Genomic DNA, 27631 nt, shown 5'->3' on the forward strand with positions numbered 1-27631 from the left:
TTACAACAATGGTTCTGAAAAATTTGTTTATGATCTGAAAATTCCCCTAAGGCTGTGATTATAAATTATGTAGATTGGTTTTCTCCATCACCCTCTCACAAATTGTTTCACCCAAAAGTCCTCCATAAACATTTACCAACTTGAAATAAAGCCATCCCCAAGCCAGGCAAGAAGGCTACACGTGCACAGTAGATAAAGATTGAAATGACATACTCTTAAGTCAAATTCTAACTCTACCATTTCCGAGCTGGGTGATCTTAGGCAAGTTCCTCTCTGTGTTTCAGATTCCTCAGTGGTCACATGGGAATATTAATATTTCCTAATTCATTGAGTTGTTGTGAGGATTAAATGAGAGAATGCACATAAAGCTCTTTGGAAGCAGTTGACTCTAACAAGCTATTATTCTAATTGAAACAGAAAGCATCCGCTGTAATACGCAGCCAAGACATGGAGGTAGAAAGGCAGATGCATGTTAAAGAACATTGTGTCTTGGCCTTCCTAGCCCCACCTGGACCACACCAACCATTATGTTTCTAAAGTCCTTATAATTCAAGATAATGATAAGAAATAGCACCTGCTACTCACCCTGTTAGCACCACCACAAAGTCCATCACATTCCAACCATTCCTCAAGTAAGAGCCTTTGTGGAAGGCAAACCCAAGGGCAATGATTTTAATTCCAGCCTCGAAACAAAAAATTCCAATGAAGTAAGGTTCTGTGTCATCCTGGAAGAAAAAGTGGATAAGGTCAGTGACTTTGGCTAGGCAGAAGGTGGCAAGACCAGAAACCAGCTTACCAGAGCTCTATACCCATGTCCCCACTTCAGCACTCAGTGCTACTCTCTCTCCACTGCTTCCTGCCTGGAATTCTCTCCTCCAAAGGTTTTTGCAAGAAAAGCAAAAGAATATCAATCTCAGGTACCACTCAGCCAAGTAGAATTGTTTGTTTGGAAAGGCTCAAAGACAAACCTTAAAACCAGCCCTTGAAAGCTGACCATAGATCTGAGGCATCGAGGTGGGGAGGAGGTGGGGAAGGGGTGAAAATTGAGGTGGGGAGCACAGTGGACTGTGATAGAAAACTACCACTGCTTTGGTGGTGGGAGAGTTACAGTGACCCCACCTGAGGGGAGAAATTCTATATTGTCCAACAATTAGCAAGGATGTAAAATGATGGTACTTCATTAAAAAATTAAAAAGTAAAAAAAAAACTGTTTGTTTGGATCTGTGTTATCCAGTATGGCAGCCATTGGCCACATGTAGCTATTTAAGTTGAAATGAATATAAAAGAAATAAAATGCAAACTTCAGTACTGCAGTCACACTAGCCACATTTCCGGTGGCGAGCACAGTGAACAGAGCAGATATAGAAGCTATCGCTGTAGGAAGTCCTATTGGAAAATGCTGGGTAGCATGTTTACTCGTTACACACATAACTCAAAGCCTCTGAGACTGGCTGTGCACCAACCTCTTCCCTAAAGCTGACATTCGTGATAGGTCTCAGCTGGGATGCACTAGCACAGCTGTTCAGGTGGTTAATATTTTGGAAAAATACTTCATTGGTTGACAAATGGCCAGTGCTCTAACCCTCGCTCCATAAACTCTGCCATAAACTCTGCTCCATCAGAGCCCCTACATGGACATTATGACATTTCTTAAGCTTCTATCATTTGCATTCTGCTGTCATGATTCCCCCCCACCCCCACCCCATCAGCTTGCCACTGGCACTATAATTTGCTGACTATTCTTTTGATTGACTCTTTTTATTTAGCTTCATCTTAAGCAAAAACCAAAAAGTCTTAAAATCATAGGTTTGCTAAGCTACTTGTATTTTTAAAGAATACACAGGATGAGACCATTAATATTTTGTGGATGAGAAGCAAGGGAATTCTTACATTGCCCTCTCTCTACCAACTGACCCTGAAAGGTGAAAGAAGTCTCCTTTATTGAAATGTCAGAATGTCAAAGAGGCACCGAGATGCTGGGTGATGGCTGGGGGTCAGGAAGGCTCACAGTGCCGGTTTAGAGTTCTGCTGAGTTTCCCTGAATGAGCAACTCTGAATGTCTTCCCTCCAGAGTTGACATCCACATATAGGAAACATGGGGAATGGAGGAACAAGTTAAAGGACATCATAAAAAAGCAACCAGGCAAAAATTAGAATATGGGACATTTTTTAGGGCAATTGGACTGAATTCTGCAATAAGTCAATGACAGGAGGGAAAATATTGCTTTAGATTAAAGTCTTAAGTGACATAAAATCTAGACGCTATTTGCATCTTGGTTTAAACAATCCAACTGTAAAATGACATTTCTGAGACAATCATGGGAATGTGATTACTGGGGTCTTAGATGATTTCAAGGAACTGCTGTTAATTGGGTCAAGTGTGAAAATGTCGCTGTGGTCATGAACACCCATGTTTTTAGCAATGCACACTTAAGTATATGGCAGCAAACTGACATGCTGTCTGGGTTTTTTCTTAAAATACTTTGGCCAAGAAAGACAAACCAAAGAAGTAGCAAAAGGACAGAGGCAGTGAAAGAGGCAAACGTTTGACAATTGTTGAATCTGGGTGATGGGTAGTTGTGGGGCGGTCATTGTACTATTCTTTCTAGTTCTGGGAATGGACACATTTTTTTCACAAGAATGTTGTTTTGAACATGATGTTTTCATGGACAATGCGACACCTATCACCATCCATACCCCTTCCCAGTTGATACCAGGTCTGCTGGAGGGGGTAGGGTCACACAAGAAGGCAGGTTTTGTACAGTGAGGACATCTTTCTGCCCAGATTATTGGTGTTCATGAAATTTAGGCTTCCCAGCCAGGGGACCTATGATCTGGCTCTTGGTTCCAAGTTGAGAACCCACACTGGCCTCCTCCATCACATCAACTTGCCACTAAAGCAAAGGAAAATCCCCCAAAGAGAGACATCACTCACCAGTCGTTCAGACATAGGAGTCTTGTCATCATCAGGTAGGTGTTGTTCCAGGGCGAGGACGATGCAGTTTGCTATGATGGTGGCTAAAATCATATATTCAAAGGGAGTATAGGAGAATTAAGGAAAATCTTTCCAGCTTGTATAAGGGAAAAGAGGAGAGGGTTGAAATTATCTCATATCTCTGAACATCCCCTAAAACTCTCCCACATCAGATTCTTGCAACCCCATCAGTTAAGCTGTCTGGAGTGAATCCCTTCACGCCCCAAACATGGGGTAGATGACTTGTTTTTTTTTCTGACTCCTTCAACTGAAAGAGTTAACAATTATTAAAACATAAGATTTTCTTCCCTTTTTGTATTTCCAGATTTTTAGAGCAGTTTTAGGTTCACAGCAAACCTGACCAAGGTACAAAGAGTTTCTATACACTCCCTGCCCCCCCTCCACTACCAACATCCCCACCAGGGCAGTGAATTTATTATAATTGATGAGTCTACACTGACATGTCATCATCATCCAAAGTTCTTAGCTCACATTATGGTTCATTCTTGGCGTTGTGTATGGTAGGAGTTGGCGCAAATGTATAATGGACATTATCTACCACTATGGTCTCACAGAGAGTAGTTTCACTGCCTTCAAAATCCAGAACATGACTATTTAACAAAATGTGGATATTCTTCCTTCATCTCACCTCCAATATTCATTAGACAAATATTAATTTGGCCCTTACTGTGTGTCAGCCCCTATTCTGGCACTGTGGACACAGCTGTCCAGAGATTAAAAAAAAAATTTTCTGCCCTTGTAGAGGAGAAGTGAGTAAGTGAAATAATCACAATGTGTGGTACATTATAAAATGGTGCATCTTATGGGTCGAAAAAACTCAGTGGTCAGAGTTGACACCAAAAATATGAGCAAAAGAAAAAAACAGATAAATTAGAATTTCAAACATGTACATCAAAGGGTGTTACCAAGAAAGTGAAGACAACCCACATAATGGAGAAAACATCTGCAAATCATATATCTGATAAAGATGTGGTATTCCAAATATAATAAAAAACAATAAAAAAAGACAAACTCACTTAAAAAATGGACTAAGGGCTTGAATAGACATTTCTCCAAAGATATTCAAATATACAACAATCACATGAAAAGGTGCTCAATGTCATTAATCACAGGGAAATGCAAATCTAAGTCACAATGAAATATTATCCAAACTAACTAGGATGTCTAGAATAAATAAAAAAAAAAGAAGTAATAAATGTTGGTGAGGGTGCCACCACTATGGAAAACTGTTTGGCAGTTCTTCAAAAAAATTAAATGTAGAATTACAAGATAACCCAACAATTCTACTCCTACATGTGCATCCCAAAGAAATAAAAAACAGGTACACAAATAGATACTTACACATGCATAGTCATAGAAAAACTATTCACAGTAGCCAAAAGGTGGAAACAACCCAAATGTTCATCAATGAATGAATGGTTAATGGTCTATCCTTAGAATGAAATATTATTCAGCTATAAAAAATGAATCCCTGGGCCTCCCTGGTGGCACAAGTGATTAAGCACTGCACTATGAAGCAATCTGCAGCCTCTGCAGTATGAGTTTGATCCCCGGCCGGCCAGGGAGAGAACCACATGGCGAGGCGGACCTCTTCTGTCTCTCCTGCTGCTCCCCTCAACAGTGTATTTCAGTCAATCTGCCTGTTCTGTTTCCCTCTCTGTCTCTGGTGGATCCTCTCACCCCCCCACATCTTTGGCCTGTACCCCAGCTCTTGTAGGCATAAATAAATAAATCTTTTTAAAAAATGAAGTCCTCATACATGTTATAATGTGGATGAACCTCAAAAATATTATGTTGAATTCAAGCAGCCAGACAAAAAAGAGCACATAATATTTCACTTATATGATCAGGGCCTCTCTGGTGGCACAGGGGTTGCAGCCTCAGCACTATCAAGCTATCACCAGCCACTGAGGCCTGAGTTTGATCCCTGGCAGAGAGATGACCTATATGGTGCAGCAGATCTCTCCAGTCTGGCCCGCTACTCCCCTTAGCAGTGTATTTCAGTAGATTCACCTGTCCTGCTCCCCACTCTGTCTTGGTGAATCCTCTCACCCCCTGTACCTCTGGCCTAGACCCCAGTTCTTGTATGCATAAATAAATAAAATAAATATTTAAAATAAAAGATTTCACTTATATTAAATGTCTGGAACAGACAAATGCATAGAGACAGAAGGCAGATTGGTGGCTGCCAGGGCTTGTGTGGGGGAGAGGGCTGGGGAGTGTGGAGTGGCTGTCTAATATTTTGTAATAACTAGACATGATGGTTGCACAACATTAAGAATATACTAAATGACACTGAATTGCTTGCTTCCAAATGGTTAATATGCTACAAAATTTTACCTCAATTTAAAAATATGTGGTGGCCAGGGCAAGCCTCTGAGAAGTTGACTATTCAAGAGCTATGGGAGGTAGAGGTTATCCATGCATCTTGGTGAACTTGGTCCTGTCAAGTTCCTGCCCTTCTCCCTGCTTTCTCCTTTGGAGACTTAGTTGGTCTCAGGCTCTTCTCTGGCTCTAGAACTAGGCTTGGCATTTTGGAAGCTCTGTAAAACCAAAGGCTCTTGCTGGAGGAGGACTGGGAGCAGACCCACTCTCAGGTGGGCAAGCCACGTCTGAAGTAGACTGGGAGGCAAAAGTCTAAGTAAAACAGAAAAACCGAAGCATCTTCGCCACCAGCTCTGGCCTTCGCTTCCAGCTGAAAACAGCTGAGTCGCACTCCACACACTCTGAAAAGCAAATCTGAGACTCAGGGCAATTTGGGGAGCCAACAAAAGCCAGCCCTGCGACTATCATCTCTGATTGGCTTCCTGCCTCCCAGCTAACAGTCATTAGGAGCACAGAGAACAAAGCTGGGCCGTGTTGCACAAATACTCCATTCTGCCTCACCCTGTAGCCCGGAAAATAAGAGACAATATTTGTACACAGAAAAGCAATGCCAAACCCTTCCCTGGTCTTCCCTCCCCGAGCCTTCTGAAGCCATGATTTGAATCCGATCATTTCTGATTTCACTTTCCCTCCCTGCCAACTAGCTCCTTGCTGGCTTCCGCATGAAGCTGCCGGCTGGCTCACTCCTCCGGCCTCCTGGCCTCCTGCCCCTAAGTGGCTTGAATGTGACTTCCTTTGCATCAGATTTGAACTGAGATTCCAGGAAGAGTCCCAGAAGGCTGGCAGCAAGCAGCACTTTTGTGGGCTGCATTATCAGGGTTTCAGTTGCCCAGTATGGCCCGCATTTCAGACCCAGCATTCACCCAGGATGGTGACAAAGGCTTAGTGTGTGGACAAATGGAAAGAGGCTGCCCACTCCCACATTCATTATTTTTCTTATTTCTGGTCAGACCTAGTCACCCTGGATAGTAAATATCATCTCTCTTTCCCTCCACACACCTGCAGACCCTGCCAGTGTCCTCTGGCAGGCCCCCATGGGAATCTGCAACATTGACTTTACACCCTCGCTACACCCAAGGACCAGCAGCATCGGCAGCACTGGCTAGAGGTGCAGTGTCTTAGGTCCCAGGCTGACCTGCTGAGTCAGAATCTGCATTTTAGTGAGAGCTTCAGGGAATTACAGCACACTTAAGTTTAGGAAAGCTGCCTTAATCTATTTCAGGGGTAGGATGAGCCCAGGTAATTATGGCTTTAGTCATGCACAAAGAAATAGGGGCTTCTCTTTTGCCTCCCAATTTTCTCCTTTACATCTGACCCCAGAAAGAGACTTCAGGAAGCCTGGACCAGTCTTCTGCTCCCACTAAGACAATGGGGCTAATAAGAAGGCCAAGATCTTGAGCAATGTTGGAATGAGCCAAGCAGATAAGCAAGTTCTGGTTTAAAGGATACAGAAGTATCCACAGCCTTCCCATGGCTCCCAATTCTTAGAGGAAAAGTGAAAATCCTTCTGGCAGTCAGCAAGGCCATGAATGACCTGCCCTCATCACCTTCATTCTCCCCCTTGCTCACTCACTTGCAGCCACAGTGACCTCCCCAAACATACCAGGCATATTCTACCCCAGGGCCTTTGCACCTGCTGTGCTCTCTGGAAATGCTCTTTCCCCAGAGACCCACATGCTTCCCACCCTCACTTCCTTTAGGCCTTTACTCAGCAATCACATCCTCAAGGAGGTCTTCAGCCCCTTTTCCTGCTTATTTTTCCCCTTTGGTCCATGTCTCCAATCCAGTATCTACTGTTATTTTCCTTTATTGTGCTCACTGTGTTCTCCTGCTAGACGGTAAACTCCATGCAAGCAGGGACTGTTGTCTACTTGATTTACTGCTCTGTTCTCAGCACCTAAGACAGCATCTGTTATATAGCAGGTGCTTACTAAACAAGGAAAGAGGGGTGATTAGTTCTTCTGCACCTCTCCCCCCAATTCATTTTATGCCAAGTCCCCATGGATATGCTAAGGACACATTTCAACTCCTTGAAATATGCAGCCATGTACTTGGCACACAGACACAAAGATGGGGTACTCAGTTCTTGGCATGGGAGGAGCTGCCTCACCCCAGGCAGAAGTCAAAGGTAGTCCAGGCAGGGGGAGCAGAGGCTTACTCAGCCCAACCCTGAGTCGTGCCTGATCCTCCCAATTTAGAAAGCCTGGGTTCTAACTCACAGCTGCGGTGAGCAATGCCGCTGCTAGCTGAGCTGAGCCTTCCTGCTCCCGGATTGGCTCAGGAAGAAAGCACCTGTGTCAGCGGGATCCAGAATAATCAGCCAGCCGAAGAGGCCAAGGGGAGGGAGAGGGTGGGGGAGGAGGAGATGAAAGAAGAGAAGCATCCCTGATGGGAGGAAAAGCTGGCTTCTGAAATGGCTCGTGGAAGTCAGGATAGCAAACAGCCCTGCAGGCAAGTGCAGATACACAAAGCTCTCCCACAATTAGATTGATCAGGACCTGCAGAGGCCCCAGAGAGTGGCCGTGTGTGACACTGGCACCAACCAAGCGATTCTTCTTGGGGAGGAAGGGCTGCATCTGCTAACAGGAGATGCTCTTGGGATCCAGGATACCAAGGAAAATCACTTTGCAAAGTGGGCATGGCTGACAGTTTCAGCCCTTTAGCAAGACCTTACAGAATGTCCAAATAATTCATTCCTCTGTGTGGTGCCCCTCCTTTGGTTGGTGTGACAATCAAATCAGGTTTGTTAACTCATCAAGACATTGTCTCTACTATGGGGTCTGCTTGATGGGTGTGTTCTGAGGAAACAGATATTTCAATGAGTGAACCAAGCAATTGAGATTGTGGAGAGAAGCCAAACAGACCTTATTTTCATGTTACTGTCATGCTCATCTCCAGGGGAAGAGCCGTGGGTACCAGGGCCCTAGATGTACAGATTTAGAACACATTCCTTGCTCCACTAAACAAACGCTACAGTCTAACTCAGCAATATGAGCAACTATTAGAGGGCCATTAACAGGCACAATAGCCATAATTATAACAGCCATTTACTGAGCGCTTTGCTGGGCAGACACTGAGCTAAGCACCTCACACTCAATGTTTCAGTTAATTCCTTGCAGAAATTCTACCATGTAGATTTGGTGTAAGGTGCATTTTCCAGATGAGGAAATTAAGTCTCAGAGAGGTTAATTAAATAGTTCAAGGTCACAAGAAGGTACAGGAAGGCTCACTCCAAGACCCACCCTTTTAAGTTGGTGGTCCCCACAGCCAACTCAGCAGCTTATCCTTTTTAGAAGGTGGATGGTTTTGTTTTTATTTAAAAATTGAAGTTAAGGTACATGTGGGACCTTAACCATATGGGTTAGACCAAATGGAGAGACCTCACTTGAGTCCCAACCAACTGCCACAATTTAATTTAGTAAGTCCAATTTAACATGTAAGTCCACGCCCTCATAAGCCCTTCCCAAGTGGTTCATATTAATGAATATTTCAACTTCCAATAATATAAAGAGCTTTAAGTTCTCAGACATGAGTTTCAAAGTCTCCAATCAAGCTTAGAAACGGTATCAAGCTTGATACCGTTCCACCAGTGGTATCAGGGTGCTAACAAGGGCAACTCTGATGCTGCCCGGGATGTTTCCAGCACCACAGCCAGCGCCAAGAGACAGAAGTTTAATTTCACATCCACCCATACATGGCAAGCCTGGGTCAGGGCAAACCAACCCAGGGTCAGTATTAACACCCTCTGAGACATCTGTAAAGACCTACACTTCACACACAGAGTAGAGACTAAAACAAGAAGAGATTCATTATATCAGGAGAATCAAATAAAGAGAATGTTAAAAACCCAATACCAAATCATTTTGCTGTCATTGGTTTTCAACATTATCCAAGGATTTTCAACACTTTGGTTCTGAAAAGAGAAGTCTACCCTGATCATGCTTCTGTTCAGAAAACTGGAAATATTTCTATGAGAAATCACAAAGCAGAGCATGTGAAAGGGTCTGGATATGGCTTTGATCTTGGCCAAAAGTGTTTCCTTCTCCCCACCTCAGTTCCTTCCCAAATAAAGTAAGAAGAGGAGCGCACACCCCACAAAGCTGTGTAAGAATGGAACGAATGGATGGAAGGATGGAACCATACAGCACACTTAGAACAGGACGTGTATATCATACTCAGCAAAAGTGGGCATTTTGGTAAATATATTTGAGGAACTCTGGTTCCTGTGATGATCAGGGAACTTAATGTGCTCATGAAATCGTAAGATGAGGTGCATCTCTTTGTAGTCACACCGTTTTTATTTGACTATTTTTATTACAGTTGCTACTAGTATTCCTAATTTTTCCCATTTCTTTTTTACCCACATAATTCTCAGTTCCTTCCCTTCACTAGCAGGCGTCATAGCTCTGAAATGTGTCAGAGAACAGAATGCAGTGAACGTGTGTGGTCTTGAACATACTGCTTGATGTTCCTTGAACATCAGGCTCAAACCGTTGCAAAAACCCCATCAGCTATTTCAAATAAATGGAATCCTACCATGGGTGACAGCTTGGGTCCGGCTTCTTTCACTCAGGGTGATCCACACTTATAGATCAGGACCTCATTCCTTTTTATGGTACAGACTGCAACTTGTTCATTGTTCATCCACTGATGGGTTTTGGGGACTGTTTCAAACTTTTGACTATCTAAAATAGGTAGATCCATGGAGACAAAAATGCAGAGTAAACGGGGAGTAAAGGGGGAAACTGTTTAATGGAGACAGAATTTCCTTTCGGGGTGATAAAATGTTTTGGAACTAGACGGAGGTGGTGGTTTAGGTACATCGTGAATGCACTATATGCCAATGTACCAGTCACTCTAAAATGGTTAATGATGTTGTATGATCCCATCTTGATTTTTTTTTAAACCCCTGTTAGTTTTGCTTCTGTTCCCACCAATTCCCACCCTATGACTTTTCCGGATGTCTTTTTCCTGTGGGTCCTGAACCCAGAGAGAAACACCAGCCAGGCAACCCTCAAAATCCCTCCTTTTAAATATAACAAATGGTTTTAGTTATAAAAGGATATGTGCACTTTTTAGTTTTTAAATTTGAAAATGTATCATCTGAAAATTGAAAAGTCCTCACCCACACTACTCCCCAGACAGAGATGACCCACTACCAGTGCAGTGTCTGTATTTCAGCTCTGTTCCTCACAGTCTTTGTGCCAACAGCTGTTTCCCCAACTCTCCCCCCAGATATGATAGGACACACTGCCTAACCTCCCTCAGGTGGTACAAAACATCGCCTTGCCAGCGAGACCTTCCCTGGTTACCAGATCTAAAGTCTCGATCTTCTCGTTTTTAGCAACTTTTCACATTAAGCCAACTATGTATTTTATTTATCTTACTCATGCTAATCTCCTTCACTAGAAATGTCATCCCCATTAGGGCAAAGTTTGTGGAATTTGTTCTTGGTTATGTGCCCAGCAACTAACACATAGTAGGTACTCAATAAATAGTATTGAAAGAGTGCATATGAGTATACAAAACTGCATTTCCCTTTACAAAAATGGGATCTTGGAACATAATGTTCTGCAATTTGTGCCCCTCACCACACTGGATACATTTTTCCATATCAGTACATTGGACCTTCCTCTTTTAAAAGGCTGTGCAGTATTCTTGTAAGTGGATGCATCATCATTTATTTAATATTCCCCTAAATGCTTCCAGTTTGTCTCTATTACAAGCAAAGCTGCAATGAATAATCTGACCATACATCCTTGTGCACTTGTGAGGATTTTTCTGTAGGATAAATTCCAAATGTTGTGAAACTGTTGAAGGGGGGTGCACCTTTGATATTCTCTTATATACCGCCAAGTCAACCCTGGAGATTTACCACATTTTATTTTACAGACGTGTGTTCCTTATGAAATTAAATCTGTAATTTAAATATACAAATTGCTCTTTATCAAAAAGTTTAAACATGCAAGAATTAACACGACTCATGGAAAACACAAATACACACAAAGCAAAAAGAAGTTCCCTTGATAAAAAGAGAAAAAAAAGAATAATACAATTGAAAAAAGTAGGTGGTATTGGTCATTTCTAGACTCTTGGGGTCTGGGATTCCAAATAAGAACTGAAGACTTCTCTTAGTCTCTTATCTTCTTTTGTCAGGACAATAACTTCCCTGGGGCCTTCTAAGTGGTCCCCATCTCCTGATACAATTTACATCTGTGTTCCCTACCCTCTACTGAGTGAAGGTTCTTCTCCTCTCTTGTACCTTCACCCCTGTTCAACAGTTAGTGAAACCCTCCATTTCCCCAGCATCTTCTCTATATGTGCTATTTACCTCGTGGCTTAAATTCAAACCTGGAAATATCCCCAAAGACTATCAATTCCAAGGTCGAGGAGGCCAACTGGCATCTTCAAATTAGTTCCTGAAGAATAAATGGAGAACCCAGTCCAGGGTGACTTCTACCACAAAGACCCCAAGGAAAACCAGTGAGGTCAAAGAGAAGGACCTCAAGACAGCAAGCAAAACAAGGAATGGCCTTCCCAACTCAGGTGAGGTGATAACAGTGCCCAATAAATCAGGTAAGGTGAAGAAAGTTTTTTCTAATTCAGGTGCAGTCAAGAAAGACAGCAAGACCAAGAAGTTGCCTCCCCTAAAACTGGCAAGCCCACATTGTCCCTTCTAATGCCTTGGGTTCAGTCGGAAGTTCAAGGTCAAAAGAGGAAGGAAGTCCCAGTAGTCAAGATGCTGAGGCCCCAGGAAAATAAAAATTATGGTGGAGACTATTGTGTTACCTTCTATGACCTTCAATTTCCTTGTAGAGAGACCACCATCCATGCTGATCCCTTCCTTATTGATCATTGAAGGACATCTCTATCTCACCATCAGTAACTAACGCCAACTCTAAGTTACTCCAATCATGCACCCTAGAAACTGTGCCAGCGACCTCCAAAATATCTTTTCTCCAAATTTCCTTCTCTTTAAATACCAGTCTCCTCTTCCCATATCACGAGCAATCCAACATTCATCCCATCAATTCCTGTGACCCGCTGACCACACCATTTCTTAGCACCTCCTCCTGGATTCAGCTCCTTCCTTGTCAGTCTTACCTAGCTTACTCCCTTATTTGTCTCTCTCTCCTGGAAAAAGCCAATCCTTGGATGAATCCAACCAGTTGTCTTCTCATGCCTATAGAGGAGAACATTCCTGAATAAGATAAGCAATCTGTGCTGATGACGTTAAATTCATGACCTCATATTTGCATTCACAAATTGTAGCATCCTAGATGAAGGAAGGCCCAAACATAATTTAGAAAAATAAATATTTTCTCATCTTTAGAACCCCCACTCTTGACCCAAAATCTTCCACCAGTCGCAAACTTAAATTTCTCTACTTCCTTTCATTAAAACAAAAATTGAGGGCATTATGCTAAATGAAGTAAGTCATAGATAGGCAAAAACTATATCATCTTATGCATGTGTAGAACATAAACAAAAACAAAGGAACAAACAAAACTATTAGATTATAAGAACAAAATAGTGGTTACTAGAGGGGAAAGGGAGAGAGAAATTAGGGAAACTGGGTAAATGGGATCAACTAAATGGCAGTGGATGGAAACTAGATTTTCAGTGGTGATCATAATGTAGTATATACAGATATTGCATTATAAAGCTTTGTACTGTGTAATATTTTATTTTTAAAGATTTATTTTTATTCATGCATACAAGAACTGGGGTACAGGACAGATGTGCGGGAGGGTGAGAGGATTCACCAGAGACAGAGCGGGGAATAGAACAGGCAGACTGACGAAATACACTGCTGAGGGGAGCAGCAGGGGAGATAGGAGAGTTCTGCTGTGCTATGTGGGTAGCTCCCGGGCTGGCCAGGATTGAACTCGCACTGCAGAGGCTGCAGACAGCTTCACAGCGCTGTGCTCAACTGCCTGCACCACCAGGGAGGCTCCTATGTAATATTTTAAACTAATACTCTCCTAGTGAATATTGCCAAAGGCCTCTAGGCTGCTAAATCCCAGGGTCACCTTTCACAGCTTGGATTACTTGGCCATACCCTTCTTTTATGTCTTCCTAGTTTCCTTCCTATTCTGCTTGTCACAAATTCTGTCTCTCCTCTTTACTCCTCCTTTTCAATTCAATCTCTAAAAGTTGGTCTTTCCTTTGGCTCAAGTCCAGGTAATCTTCCCTTCTATATCCATATCCACTTCCTAGGGGATCTCATGCATTTGATCTCATGCTTTGTCATACTCCTGCTGCTCCTTTCCCCCAAATATTCACTCACTGCTCTGCTGAGTGTTCTGGGAGAGGCAGAGCTGACTCTTGGGAAGTGTATCACCCAACCTCCATCATCTCCCACCAGCAGGAAATTGTAAGAGAGGAGGAGTTTGGGGTATTTCTTCATCCCATTTCCTCCCTGCTACAGAGTGAGATTCTGGAAACCACTGTGTCTATCTGTGCCATGACAAACTTTATAGGAGTGTCTGTATCAGTTTCCTAGGGCTGACATAATGGTGACTTAAAACAGAAATTTATTCTCTTAAGTGATACAGGCCAGAAGCCCACAATTAAGATATCGGCAAGACCGAGCTCCTTCCAAGGTTCTAGTGGAGGATTCTTCTTGCCTCTTTCAGTTTCTGGTGGCTCAAGGAATACCTTGGCTTATGACAGCCTTACTCCAACCTGTGCCTCTGTCTTCACACGACCTCCTCCTGTGTCTTCTCCCCTTTTCATCTTTTCTAAGAACACTTTGTCGTAAGAATTTGTTCATCATTATTTTCAGTGTCCGTCCATACGAGGCACGTAACAGGACTCCAATAAATGTTTGTTGAATGAGTGAATGAATCTACATCTACTTCATTTCTCTTTACATCTTGGTGTTACTCCTTTCTGCATATTTTACCTTCTCTCTCAACTCTCCCAGCTGTAGGTCTGGCAACTTGAATTAAACAGATTTTTTTGAAAGCTCCATGCCCCTGATGAAACCTCCTTCACTTGCTCCCCATGCACTTTCCCAAATATTTGGGTCTGCCTGGCCTTTTCCTCTGCTGGCCCTGCCATCCGTGAAGATTCTCCTTGAAGCTTTATCATTAAAAAATAAACCAACATATTCTGTGCCTCCAAAAGCAGCTTTTACTTTTTGCAAACTCTATTGATTTAATCCTAGAGGCTACTGGCAGCCATCCCAGGAGCTTAATCAATATGACAACACCCCAGCACAGCCGGAACATCAAGGAGCCTTGGCCAAGATCTGCTTGGGTCTTCACTGACCCTGACTGAGTCGCTCTCACAACACAGAGGAAGATATACAGTAGGGGCCAGGATATCTGCAACTGCTCCCGAATTCTGCTTAGGTGAGCAAAAGGAAATGTCTTCAAGCTTGAGGAACTTCAGAGGAATTTGTTAATTTGCTACTATAACTGACTGGGGGGCGGGGGGAGGGCAGGTAAACAATAAACTGAAAATAACAGAGAAGCACTGCAAGTTCTAGACCACTAGTTTAAACTCCCTCATGGGATAAGCAGTAGAACGGGAAAACAGGACATGGGAAAGAGAAAATGAAGATGGCAAGAGTTAAAACTGAATGAGTTAAAATAGGATTTTTTATCAACAAGCAACTAAAGACCAGAGACACACTACAGTGGGGGGAGGGGTAGGAGAAGAGGGATTAGGGTCAGAAAAAGGGGGTGGGAATTATATGGGGAATATAATCAAATGAAAATGCATACATTATGCAAAAATGAAAAATGATGTAAGAATTATATAAAATAAAATAATTTATTAAAAAAAATGATTTTGGGCCTCCCTGGTGGTGCAGCTGGGTTGGGAAGCTGCCCGCAGCCTCTGCAGCGCCAGTTCGATCCCTGGCTGCTCCCCGGCCACCGGAGGAGGGTCCCACATGGCGCGCAGACCTCTCCTGCCGCCCGCTGCTCCCCTCAGCAGTGTACTTCGGTCCTTCTGCCTGCTCTGCCCTCCGCTCTGGCTCTGGTGAATTCTCTCACCCTCCCGCGCTTCTGACTGTACCCAGTGCTTGTATAAATAAATTAATTAATTAAAAAATACGATTTTTTAATCACTCAGGTACCAAGTGATATGGGAAGGAGAGAAAAAAGGTCATAGGAAGGAGGCGAAGAGGGACTGAATCACTGCTCAGAGCTTTAGACACCATTCATCTCCTGGGAGGAAAAGTCAGACAATTATTTCCCACACTTTTTTTCCTCAAGATTTCAAAAACATGGAGAAGAAGTAGAGACCCTAGAGGGAGACAGCAGTTAGGAAATCATATTTGTTAGCAAAAATTTTATATGCATGTGAGCATATATGTATGCTCACAGTGTTTAGATAATATTCCCAGTGTGCAGATCAAGAAATATTAATAGCTAATAGATATTAGATAATAGATAATACCATGGAGAGTCTATGTTTTGCCAAAGTCATTACAGGTCCACTTTCAGGTGGAGCGGGAACTCTGTTCTGTGCCATCCTAGTCTCAGGGAGGCTCCATCTCTGTGCATTAGTGATGGTGGATACAGGCAAAAGGAAATGCAGTGAATCATACACTGGCTCTTAGAGCTTCTGCCCAGAAGTGACACATGTCACTTCCATTCACAATCCATTGACTGAAGCAAGTCATAGCCATGCCCAACTTCAAGGAGGTAGGAAAGAGAATATGCTGTTGAGAGAAGAACCCCTAATATTGACTGACCAATACAAAGGATTTCTATCCAGGAAGATTAAATAACTTGGCCAAAGTCAGTTTCAAAGGTGGCAGATGTGGGGTCAGAATCCAAGACCATGTGATCCGTGTTCTTTAAGTGCTACCCACTGCATGTGAAAGGAATTGAGGATAAGATTTAGATAACAATGAGAAGAAACATCAATGGAGGCAGGGGGAGAAGGAACAAGGGGAAAAATTACATTCAGTGAAGGAGAGACAGAAGCAGACATACACACAGAAGAGTTTCATCTATAGAAACCAAAACATATCACAGACATTGGGAAAGGGGTGGGGGAGATTCATACTCCTTTCAGAGAGAGGTCAACAGTAAAAGAGAACAGAGCAGGAGTTTATTTGAAGCTGCAAAAGAAAGTGGAAGCACAGCCAGGAAAAGAAACTATATGCCTCTTGCTCTTCCCCTGAAAGCTGCCATTTTGGCTCAAGTTGAAGGTCCAGCTAATGCTAGTTGGAGCAACAGCAGCCAAAGCCAGGTTTGCTACAACTCATGTTGGTTGCGCAGTCTTGCATGATTCTGGGAAATCTGGTTTGACCCCTGATGACTCTTTCCTAACCCCTACTCAGGATGTGTACAAAGATGCTGGGTCTGCCACACTTCCAGCCAGCAGGCGGAAACTCCAAGGAGGTGGGTAAGCCAGTTTATCATGGGAGCAAGGTTTCTGGAAAGCATTTGCTGTCACTGCCAATATATCAGTTTTCAGCACCTGCTAAATGTCACCAAACTGCTTTCTTCACATTAATTCACTGATCTCTTACCACTATCTGTCCAGAAATCCTACTGGTCAACTTTCAAATTATAGCCAGAATTAGTGATTACCAGGAGTTGGGAGGAGGGAGAGTGGGAAATGACTAATAACTGGTACAGGGTCTCCTTTTGTGCTGATCAAACATTGATGATGAAATTGATGAAATTAAACAAAGGTAACGGTTGCACAACATTGTGATGCTCTAAAGGCCATTAAATGACAAGTTTTACATTTTACGTACTTTACCACAATAAATAAATTAGAAATTATTGCCAGAACACAACCACTCATTATCTCCACAGCTAACCCTCTGATCCTGCCCCTCCCACTTGACTAGGTTAGTACTGTCACTTCCTCCCTAATATCCAGCTCATTGGCCCATAGTGCTCTGTCCTGGCTTTTATGACAACCTGTCATTGCAGGACATCATGTGACACCATGTAACAATGCCTTATCAACCGTATAGAGTACACCATGAACAGTAAGCTCCAGAAGACCTGTGACATCCTTCCACATGGATGAATGGGGCGCCAACTACCACTGCCTCCGAGAGCAGAGCTGTTTTTACAAATGCTTGTGCTTTGTTTCTTAGCTTCAGTTTTCACTCTGGAAGTAAACAGCTCTGGTCAGAGCATGCCTCACAGCACAGACCTGTGACTGCACCATGATGAGTGCTATGAGGACTGAAGGGGGAGACCAAACTCAGGCCAGGGGTGGGGGGCTGGGTGTTAAAGGCTCTCTGAGAAGGTACCATTTAATGGGAAACCTAAAGGATTTATGAAGATTTATCGAGTGTCCATCTACAGATAAATGGACAAGCAAACTGGTATGGTCATACAAGGGACTACTACTCAGCAATTAAAATGAACAAAGGTGTAGTTCTCACCCATTCAAAACAATTTTTGACCACCTACTATGTGCCAGGTGCTGTTCTAGGCTACACTGGTGGACAAAATCAATAAAACTGCCTGCTGCTATACAGGTTATGGAAAAGGGGTACCAAAGAGGTTGCCAAAAGGGGAAATAAAGCCAGGAGGCAGTGAGAAGGGCAGGGTGTACAATTTAAAACAGTTTGGCTGTGGAGAAAGCCTTTGAGTAAAGACTTGGAGGTAAGAGGCAGGAAGTGACTGACCTAGGACAGTGAAGATCCAGGCCAAGGGAGCAGCTGGTACCCAGACTCTGAGGAAGGAGGGTGTTCAGTGTCTTTGAAGAAGAGTGGAGAGGAGAGCATGGCAAAAGCCAAGTGAGTGGGGACAGGAGCACCAAGATGCTCCAGGGTTTGAGGAAATCAGCAGTGCAAGAATGGTGACCTGGGAAGTCAGGAATAAAGGAGGGAGGGCAGAGGGATGTAAGCCTGCACCACCCTCACTCCCCACCAGACAAATAAGCCTGGGGCTGGAAGGACCACACAGTCTAGTGGCCTCGATGTGCTTTTCTGAAAGATGGGAGCAAAGGAGAGAAAGAAGAGCAGGCCTGTAAGAATGGAAGGGGAAAGAAGTGTATAAACAGAAGAACATGTTTTTAAAAAATACTGCTACATTAATGACACACATTATCTCAGACCCTGGCAGACTACAGCCTGTGGCGTGTTTTTGTAAATAAAGTTTTCTTGGAAAATAGCCATGCCCATTCATTGACATACTGTCTCTGGGTGCCTTTTACAACAGCAGAGCGGGGCCTGAGAGAGAACTTATGGCCCACAGAGCTTCAGATCTTTACTATCTGAAAGGTAGCAAAGTCCTTTGTTTATTATTTATTAAAGTCCAGATATTTACTTGCCCTTTAAAGGAAAGTTTGCTGACTCCTCTGCTGTGCCAATAATAAATAACTGTATGTTAATATATTAAGCGCTTAGAGCACACATTTATAAACACATGTAGAACTATGTAATATAACATGCTATAATAATTACTATTCAAACTAGCATCTATATCAAGCATTTATGATGTGGTGAGCCCTGGACTAAGGAAGCTTTCTTGCCTACATTCTTGCATTAAACCTGTTCAACAGCTTATTGAATTTGGATATTATCGTCAGGGTACCGAGAGGACGGACTTAACGGATTCAAGTGAGAGGTGCTTGGCCAATTGCTCAGTTCTAGTCATCATGACTGTTCTTATTGACAGGTGTGGAAACTGAGGTAAAAGGTAAAGGTGAAGTCATTTATTCACTGGGTGAAGTTCATGTGATCAAGTTGGGATTTGAACCCAAGCAATCATCACTGCTGAAGCAGGGGCCCGGCAAAGTTGAGAAGAGGGTATGAAAACTAGGAATCACAGAATCCATGGGTGGTGGAACCAGCACCACCATGGGCAACTTGGGTTTGCCTACCTCTTTCCTCATTGTTGTCCTGGACCCGGGAGTGGCTGGAAGGTGGGGACCTGGTGAGTCAGCTGCCAGAGGCAATGAGGGGCTGTTCTTCCGTTCTCCATGGAGGGGAGGAGATACCGCAAACTGTGAATGGAGGACGCCGAGACAGTGATGGCAAGGGTTCAAAGAAGTGGGCAAGGCGAGGAGGGGACAGGTCATTGTTATCGTGGCTAGGCTGACCCTGGCAGCGGCTGGAGAAAAAGATGCACAAGCTAACACAGCTGCACCGGATTGGGGTGGGGTGGATGTGAGCCATTGTCAGCACGCCAGGGCTACAATTTCATTTGTGCATCCACTTTTGGCTGCCAAGGCTGTTCCAAAGAGTGGTGGGGGCAGGGGTCGCTTCCTGCCAGAGTCCACCTTCCTAGAGTTAGACACAGGGCCTCTCCTAGGTTTCACCTTCAGCAAAACAGAGCTCACAAGAAGGGTCGTTCCCTGAGCCCATACAAGCAGCTTCCCCCACTCCAGCTTTGGGCTAAACCAAGGGCCTTGTGAGGGGCACAGATTGCGTGCTGATAACCCCCACTACCAGCTTTCTAACAGAGGGCCCCACACTGAAGCCTGGCATAGAAGTGAACTCTTTTCAAGGACATCAAAGCATTTCTACTTAGATTGAGAGAAAGAAAAGAAAACATGGGGGAAGACACTAGTGTGTAAAGGAAACCGATAACCACCACCATCACCACCACCAATAACAACAGCAGCAAAGTAGTTGTTTGTTTTGTCTCCTTGTGGGAAAAGACAGTGTGATGTATCCACTAAGCCTCCTCCTCCCAATGGCGCACATGAACTCAATGGCTCTGTCTTTCCCATACTAGAAGGGTATTGGCTGTTTCCTGTTCCCCAGAATCCTCTTTCCTTCCTTTCCTACTCTGCTATGCCTGGGCAGGGTGACCTGTATAGACCATCTCATTGAGCTCCCCACTCTCTGGCTTCCAATTTGGTTTGTACAAAAAAGGATCTTGCAGGAAATGGGGGTGGTGGTGGTGGTGGGAGGGGTATAGAAAGTTAAGGCATTTATTCTACCAGTTTCCTCAGGTTACAGCTCCTGCCAGGCAGATGTTTTTCTCTCTATTTTCTCTCTCTCCCTTCTTTCTTCCCTGTTGTGCTAACTGCCCATATCATTCATTTCTTGAAGAGTGTCTTCTGTTTCCTACTGAGACTTTCACTGATGTCCCATGACATGAAATGATGGTCAAAAGAATGTTGGTGGAAGCAAGGTGTACTACTTCTAGATGTGCCCTCCCCACCTCATGGTTATACCATTATACTCTGTCTACAGGGTGGAAGTAAGAGCCTTTCAAGCTCTCAAGGGATGGTGGAGTCACAAGATAGAAAGAGCCTGGGTCCTTACATCACCAGATGGAAGGCCACCTATTGATTATCTGAAAGGGATTTATGAGTTAGAAATGCATTCTTATTGTGCTAAGCCACTGCAGAAGATGGAGTTGCTTGTTGCATAGCTTGCATACCCTAATGCACCTTTAAAGGCATCACCTGTCCCTATTCCACAAAGTTGGCTTCACCCAGACACTGTCATGTGGCTCAAGCTCAAGCTAAGCAGAGCACCTCTTCCTGCATCTTGCAGTTCCCCACAGTGACTGGCTCAGGCATAATCACATGACCTCTGCAGAGCCAACAAAAAGCAATAAATCATTTGGGAGAATGCTGGAAGGATGAATGTGGAAGAGAATCCCTTTGGCTATACTCTGGAAAGGACCAAATGGGGACCAAACGTCTGGTGCTGTAGCTGGATTACATGCACATGGAGAATGGCACCAACCTCAAAAATCAGATTCCAGAGAAAGAAACTAAAAATGTCTATTGATGGCTGGATAAAGAAAATGTGGTATATAAGCATGATGGAATATTATTCAGTTATAAGGAAAGATGAAATTTTACAATTTTCAGGAAAATGGAAGGAATGTGAAGTGATTATGTGAAGTGAAATTGAGTCAAAAAGATAAAGACAAACATTGGATGATTTCACTCATATGTGCAACATAAGGAAACTAAGTGGATAAACCAGACAACACAAAATTAAAATAAATTAGTAGACACTGAAAACCGAAATAAAGTTATGAGAGGTGAATAGTGTTGGGTGTTTTGTTTAAAAAAGAAAAAAACAGGATCAGAGGGAGGGAGGAACACAGGGGATGTGCACAGGTGCATTGGTGAAGGAAATTTTGTGGGGACTACACCTGAGGGGGGAAGCAAACATTGTTCAAAAATGAATAATGATGTAAAAAATACATAAATAAAAAGAAAATTAAAACCAAAATGAAACAGAGCTCAGAAACTAAGACCCAATGATGCTATCTGATCCCCAATCCAGACAAACCTGAACTCTTCCTTCTCAAGAGCCAGGAAACACCTCTCTTTTGGCTTAAGTCCCTTGAGTTTTCTGCCTCTTTGCAACAGAAAAGAAAATTACTCAAGAACACCTCAGTAGAGGTTGGCGAAAGAGTGTGCTTGAGAGAGTGGGTGTGTGACAGACTTCTTGGGACAGAAATCTGAGGAACTGGATTCCAATCCCCAAGCCAATGTCTTTTGTGTGATCTCAAGTTTGTTGATTAACTTTCCCCTATTCTATAAAAAAACAAACAACAAAAACAGAGAGAAAAGCCCTCAGCTCTCTCCCCCATCATTCTCTTAGAGCCATTTGGGATGATAAATGAGGCAATAGCCAAACAGTGTTTCTAAGGAAAGGCTATCAACTCACTGTTGTTATTAATAAATGGCCATTTTTTAAATGCTTCCAGAAAACCCTGGGGGCCGGGGGGCTGTCCAGTTACTCTCTTGGCTAGAACTCCAAAGACCATCTGTGACAAATATGCCCTCCAGAGTACATACCCTTAGCAGGAACACAACTGCTTTCTTCACCCAGAAATATCAACCAGAACAGGAAGAGAGAGAGAGAGAAGGGAGAGGAGAATCATGCCAGTTCAAAATGTTGCAAATTGATGAATAATTTCATCTCCACAGCCACTATCCCAAGTCCACAGCACATTGTCTGTGTCACTAAAGAACTATAAATGTTGCCTCCCTGGTTTTGGAGTTTAATTCTTGCCCCTACCCAATTCATTCTCTACATGCCAGCCAGTGAGGCCATCTATAGACATAATATATCACAGATTGCTGGTTCTGTGCTCAGACAGTGTCTTTTGGGTTTGTTTTTAGGAATACAAAGTCCTAAGCTTCTGCCATGGGACCTTTGCACATGTTGTTCTCTCTGACCAGAATCTTTCCCATCACTCCTTTCCCACTATAGCAAAGTAGGAAAATGTGTTCCACTAAAGACTTGGTTTAATGCCACTAAAGACTCAGTTTAATGCCACTTCCCTGGGGGGAAGTTGGGTATATGCCTCATTCAGATTAAGTTGGGTTCATCTTTCCTTGAAGGGCTTATAGCATTTGTAGTTATAAATTAAGTGGCTATAACTATGTATCTGTAAGTTCCACAGAAGCACTGGCTGCATCTGTTGTGTTCATTGCTGTAACCCAGTGCCTAGTACATAGCTGGCATTCAATAAGTATTTGTGGCTTGCCTGGATGGGCACAAAAACAGACCAGTCCAAAGGAGGTAAAAGTTAAACAGAGTTTGTCTTCTAGATCATTGAGGCAAGGATGAACTTTTTAATAAATGGTGCTAAGACAACTCAGGTGGAATAAAGAAGAATTGGAACCCTACCTCACATCTTACAGAAAAATCAATTTCAAGCTGATTAAAGACAGATGGTGAGTGAAAATGTAAAACTTTACAAATACTGTAGAACATCTTTATAATCTTAGGGTAGAAATGGGTTCCTTAAATAAGAGACAAAGCCCACAAGCTGTAAAAGTAAAGATTTCAACCACATTGAAGTGACTAGAGCATGAAGAGGTGTTTCACAAAAGGAGAAACTTGAATAGCCAATACTATTCTATACTTGAATAGCCAATACGATTCAATAGTCAATATATTAAAGTATATTTATAATTGGGAAGCATTTATAATTGGGAAGCACAAATTAAAATTACAAGAAACTGCCATGCACCAACTAGAACAGTTGCCATTAAAAAGTCTGACAATGTCAAGTGTTGGCAAGGCTGTGAGGTAAATTGAATGCTCACCTACTGCTAGTAGGAGTATAAATCAGCACAAACATTTTGCAGAAAACAGCTGAAAATACATAACCAAAGCGAAGATGCACTAGTGTTAATATCCAGCTCCTCTGCACTGAGGCATGTACCCTGCAGAACAAAATCCACCAACAACCAGCAATGTCGCTCATGATGACACCAAAAAGTGAACACTTGACAGTTCATCATCAGGGAACAAATATCACCACGAAGGAGCCACAACAACCACGGCAAGGATGGATCTTACAGACATAATTGTGAGCTGATGAAGCAAAATACAAAGCCATTCATAAAACATAAATTTGTTTACACAAAGTTCAAAACCACATAACATTTAACTGTAGTGCTTAGGGATGTGTACCTAGGTGGCAAAGCCACAAGGAACAGCAAGTTAATGAGCTCCATAAAATCCTCGACAGTGATTTGCCCTGGAGAGCAGGAGGAGCTGTGACGGGAGACATTAGGGGACACCGAGGAGACAGTGGCCTTCGGCTCCTGGTCTGGGCATCTGCTCTATGAGTGGTCTTGGAAATGCTGATTGACCCATGTTCTTATACTCCTCCCTCCCTCTCGGTCTCTGCCTGTCTGTCTGTCTGCCTCTCTCTCTCTCTCTCTCTCTCACACACACAGCCAGCCAACAGAGTCAGCTAAAAAGTGACTAGAAAAAAGACACACAGACCAAAGGATGGTTTATGAGGAACCAGAGAAAAGGGGCAAACACACAGACAAAAAATTAAAAGATAACAGAGACACAGGAAATGAAAAGAGACGGGAAGCTGGCAAGAAGGCGAGAGTAAGGAAATGAAAAATAAGGAGACCAAAAAGGGGGGAAAGATGAGCAAGACCAATGGGGGAGGGGAAAAGATACAAGAAGCAATATTCTCTCATCTCTGCTTTTTTCTCTTTCTATCATCTCTTTGTCTCCCTCTCCCTCTGTCTCTGTCTCTCTAGGTCCCTCAACCTCCTCCATCTTTTTCCCTCTCCCATCACTGTTTTCCACGTCCTCCCTCCAGCTCTGTCCTTCTCTTCCATCTGCTTCTTATCCCCCTCCCCTCCCTTGTTTCACTCCCCCACTTCTGTCTCCACACTTTTTCCTCCTTTAGCTCCCCCCCCCCCAACTTCCATTCTACTTCCCCTACATGCACACAAAATCTCTCAACCTACATTTGCTAAGTGGTTCCTCTGTAGCAGACACAGTGCTAAAAACCAGGGAGGCCACAGTCAGGGGACATAGAACAGCATAGCTCACTGAGGTCCTGCCACCAGATGCCAGATGAGCCTGTGTCACCTGGGTGCCCATGGCCAGGCTCAAGCATGAACCCGTAGGCTGCCTGCAACTCTCCCCCTCATTAATTTCACTATCAAACACTCCCAGCATCACAAGTTGTAGGTCTTATTTATTAAATATTTAACTAGGAGAAACCCAGCTGAGATGAAACCTCTCATTTGTGGTGGCCCTGGGAGAGCAGAGCAGGGGCCTGCTGCTGGGATTAACCACTGCTGACTGGCGAGGTCCAGGTCACCAGAGCAGGATGTGAGTGGGGGCAGCCCCCTACACCCGATGCAGGAAGACCTGGGAATGAAGGAAGCTGGGCCTTCTCACAGTCTCACTTAAGGAGGTCTGCAGGGGAGGGCACTGTACCGCCCGCCCCCTCCAAAGCAGAATAGGTGAAATCCATGGAGACAGAACAGAGGTTAGCAGTTGCCAGGGGCCTCGTGGGAAGTCAGGGGGAGGGAGAGACTGTCTGATGGGTTTCCTTTTGGGGTGATGAAAATGTTGTTTTACTACAAAGAGGTTAACACAACACTGGGGATGTACTAAATGCCACTGAACCTTAAAACATTATAGGTTAATTTTGTTATGTGAATTTTACCTCCTTTTTTTTTAATGAACAAAAAACCCAAAACTCATTTTTAAAAATTTGGTTTTCTCCACTCCAGCCATTAGCTTGAAACCTGCTGACCTCATTTTAAAAATGACACTTATTTATGTAGGAAGCATTTGCTATCCGTGTCTCAGGCCCCTTGCTCAGCATTTCAAACCACCACATCATTTATTCCTCGCAGCTCTGGAAGGGAGGTGCTCGCAGGTCCTGGCTTTATAAAGAGGGAACTTTAGAATCAGAGAGGTGAGCAGCCTGCCCTAGGTCACCCAGATCCAGCTCCAGTCTACCTGCCTTCCAAGTGTTCTCTGCTTCTCTGAGTTGAACTTTTAATTTCATCTGAATCAATGTCACCAACCTCTGTGAGTGTGGGGCTTGAGGTATCAGCATTTTAAAGCTTCCAGGTGATTCCAACTGTCCCCAAATTCATCTGAGGAACCCAGCTAGGATGCAGATTGGGACTGAGCAGGTTGGGGGTTGGGTATGAGATCTGCGGTTACAACCAGCTGTCAGGAGATGCTGCTATTGCTGACGGCTCTATGGGGGCCACAGCTCGTCCTATAAAACTTCTGGTGGCGCAGAAGTTACAAGTCTCAGCACTGTCAAGCTATCGCCATCCATTGAGGTATGACTTGGAGCCCTGGTCAGGGAGCTAACCCACATGGTGCAGCAGACCTCTCCTGTCTCACCCGCTGCTCCCCTCAGCAGTGTATTTCAGTCAGTCTGCCTGTTCTGCTTCCCACTCTGTCTCTGGTGAATCCTCTCAGCCCCTGCATGTCTGGCCGGCACCCCAGTTCTTGGACGCTTAAATAAATAAAAAATAGATCTTTAAACAAAACCAAAAACTTCTCTCCATGATGCAATGTCTAGAACTTCTCCATCTACCTGTGGCACAAGCCAGAAGTGGCAATTGAACACCTGAAATATGGCTGGTGCAACTGAGGGACTTTTTCATTTTCTTAATTTTAATTACCTTTTAAGTTAAAATAGCCACGTGTGGCTTGTGGCTACCTTAAAAAAAGATTTATTTATTATTTATGAATACAAGAAATGGGGTATAGGCAGAGGTGTGGGGGGTAAGAGGATTCACCAGAGACCGAGTGGGGAACAGAACAGGCAGATTGAAATACACTGCTGAGGGGAGCAGCGGGCGAGGCAGGAGCTGTCTGCTGTGCTATGTGGGTAGCTCCCTGGCTGGGGATCAAACTCATGCTGCAGTGGCTGTGGACAGCTTCATAGGTTGCGTCTTAGCCCCTTGCGCCATCAGGGAGGCCCAAGTGGCTACCTTTTTGAGCAGCACTGTTCTAGAAAACCTCCAAGGAAGGAAAGAAATGAGGCATTAAATTCATCTAATGAATTATTTTCTTTAGGGAAAAAAAAAGATATCCCAGAATTGTTTAACAACAGAGAGCCTTAAAAATAACCCAGAACTCAGTACCATTATGTCTTTAAATAACCCCATGACCTGGGACAAAGAATGATAAGACAATTTGGGAGAATTTGGGAGACAATTCAGAAGAAATTAGAAACTCCCTTGATTCTTCTCCATCCTTCCTTTCCCAGTACCGCCCACCTGCTCAAGGGCCCTCACCTGTTCCCTTTACCAGCCCTACTTTTGGCTTCTCCAAGCAATCCCTTTCATCCCCTAGACAGAGCTGAACATAAAACAGACCTCAGGCCTCACCACACCTGCTCCCCCAGAGCAACAGGGATCAGATTGCTGGGAAAGGCAATCAAAAGAACATGACCACAGTCAAACTGACCCTCAAGCTGGACTGAGCAATCTGAAGCTTCTTGTTCCCACTTCTTTCCCTGAGAATATGCATTCCCAGAAGCAGCTCCAAGGACACAGCCTTGAGAGTCCAAGTTAAGATGTGTGGTGTGTTGTTCTGGCTATCTGAACTGTAACCTGACTCAATAAAATTAAAGCCCCTATGAAACTTTGAGATCTGGTGTAGGTGGTGTGGAAAACCACTCATCTTGCATCTGCCCAAGACAATGCCTCATTAAGGCTGTCACCCAACAAATCTGGAGCAGCCTGCCTCTTTCTGTTGTCTCTCCCTGCCCTCTACCTATGGGAGGGCTCTCAGATTTCACCTGGGAAACACCTGCGTCATTTTCCAACACAAGCTCACACCTCCCTTTGGTTTCCTCCTAACTCAGGTTCATCACACTAACACCCTATATGCCCACTAGACCCCAAGATCTCCAACCTGTCTGGAGAGTGAATTTTGCCCCTCTGGGTCTTTGTGTTGTCTCCTGTTCCAAAAGACTTCCCTACTTTTTAGATGCCTTTGGCAAGCGACTTTAGCTCTCTGAGACTCTGTGTGCACATCTGTAAAGCAGGTGAAAATAGAACCATTTTGGAAGCTCTTGGGGCTGATACGAA

The 27631-nt window shown here is 43.7% G+C and overlaps 1 protein-coding gene across 3 annotated transcripts in view; it reads right to left on the reverse strand.

Moving 5' to 3' along the window:
* The window catches only part of CACNA1A (calcium voltage-gated channel subunit alpha1 A), a 216052-nt gene that overhangs the window by 174965 nt on the left and 13456 nt on the right, over nt 1–27631 (reverse strand). For all 3 annotated transcript variants that reach the window (XM_037505963.2, XM_037505964.2, XM_054693304.1), the window contains exons 2-3: nt 2936–3041; nt 586–725 (exon numbers count right to left, since the gene is read on the reverse strand). In XM_037505963.2, the coding sequence (XP_037361860.1) occupies nt 586–725; nt 2936–3041 (246 nt within the window). The remainder of the gene's footprint in view (nt 1–585; nt 726–2935; nt 3042–27631) is intronic.

Source organism: Talpa occidentalis, unplaced genomic scaffold (assembly GCF_014898055.3).
Source record: "Talpa occidentalis isolate TD23 unplaced genomic scaffold, MPIMG_talOcc4v2.1 talOcc4.12, whole genome shotgun sequence".
NCBI lineage: Eukaryota > Metazoa > Chordata > Mammalia > Eulipotyphla > Talpidae > Talpa > Talpa occidentalis.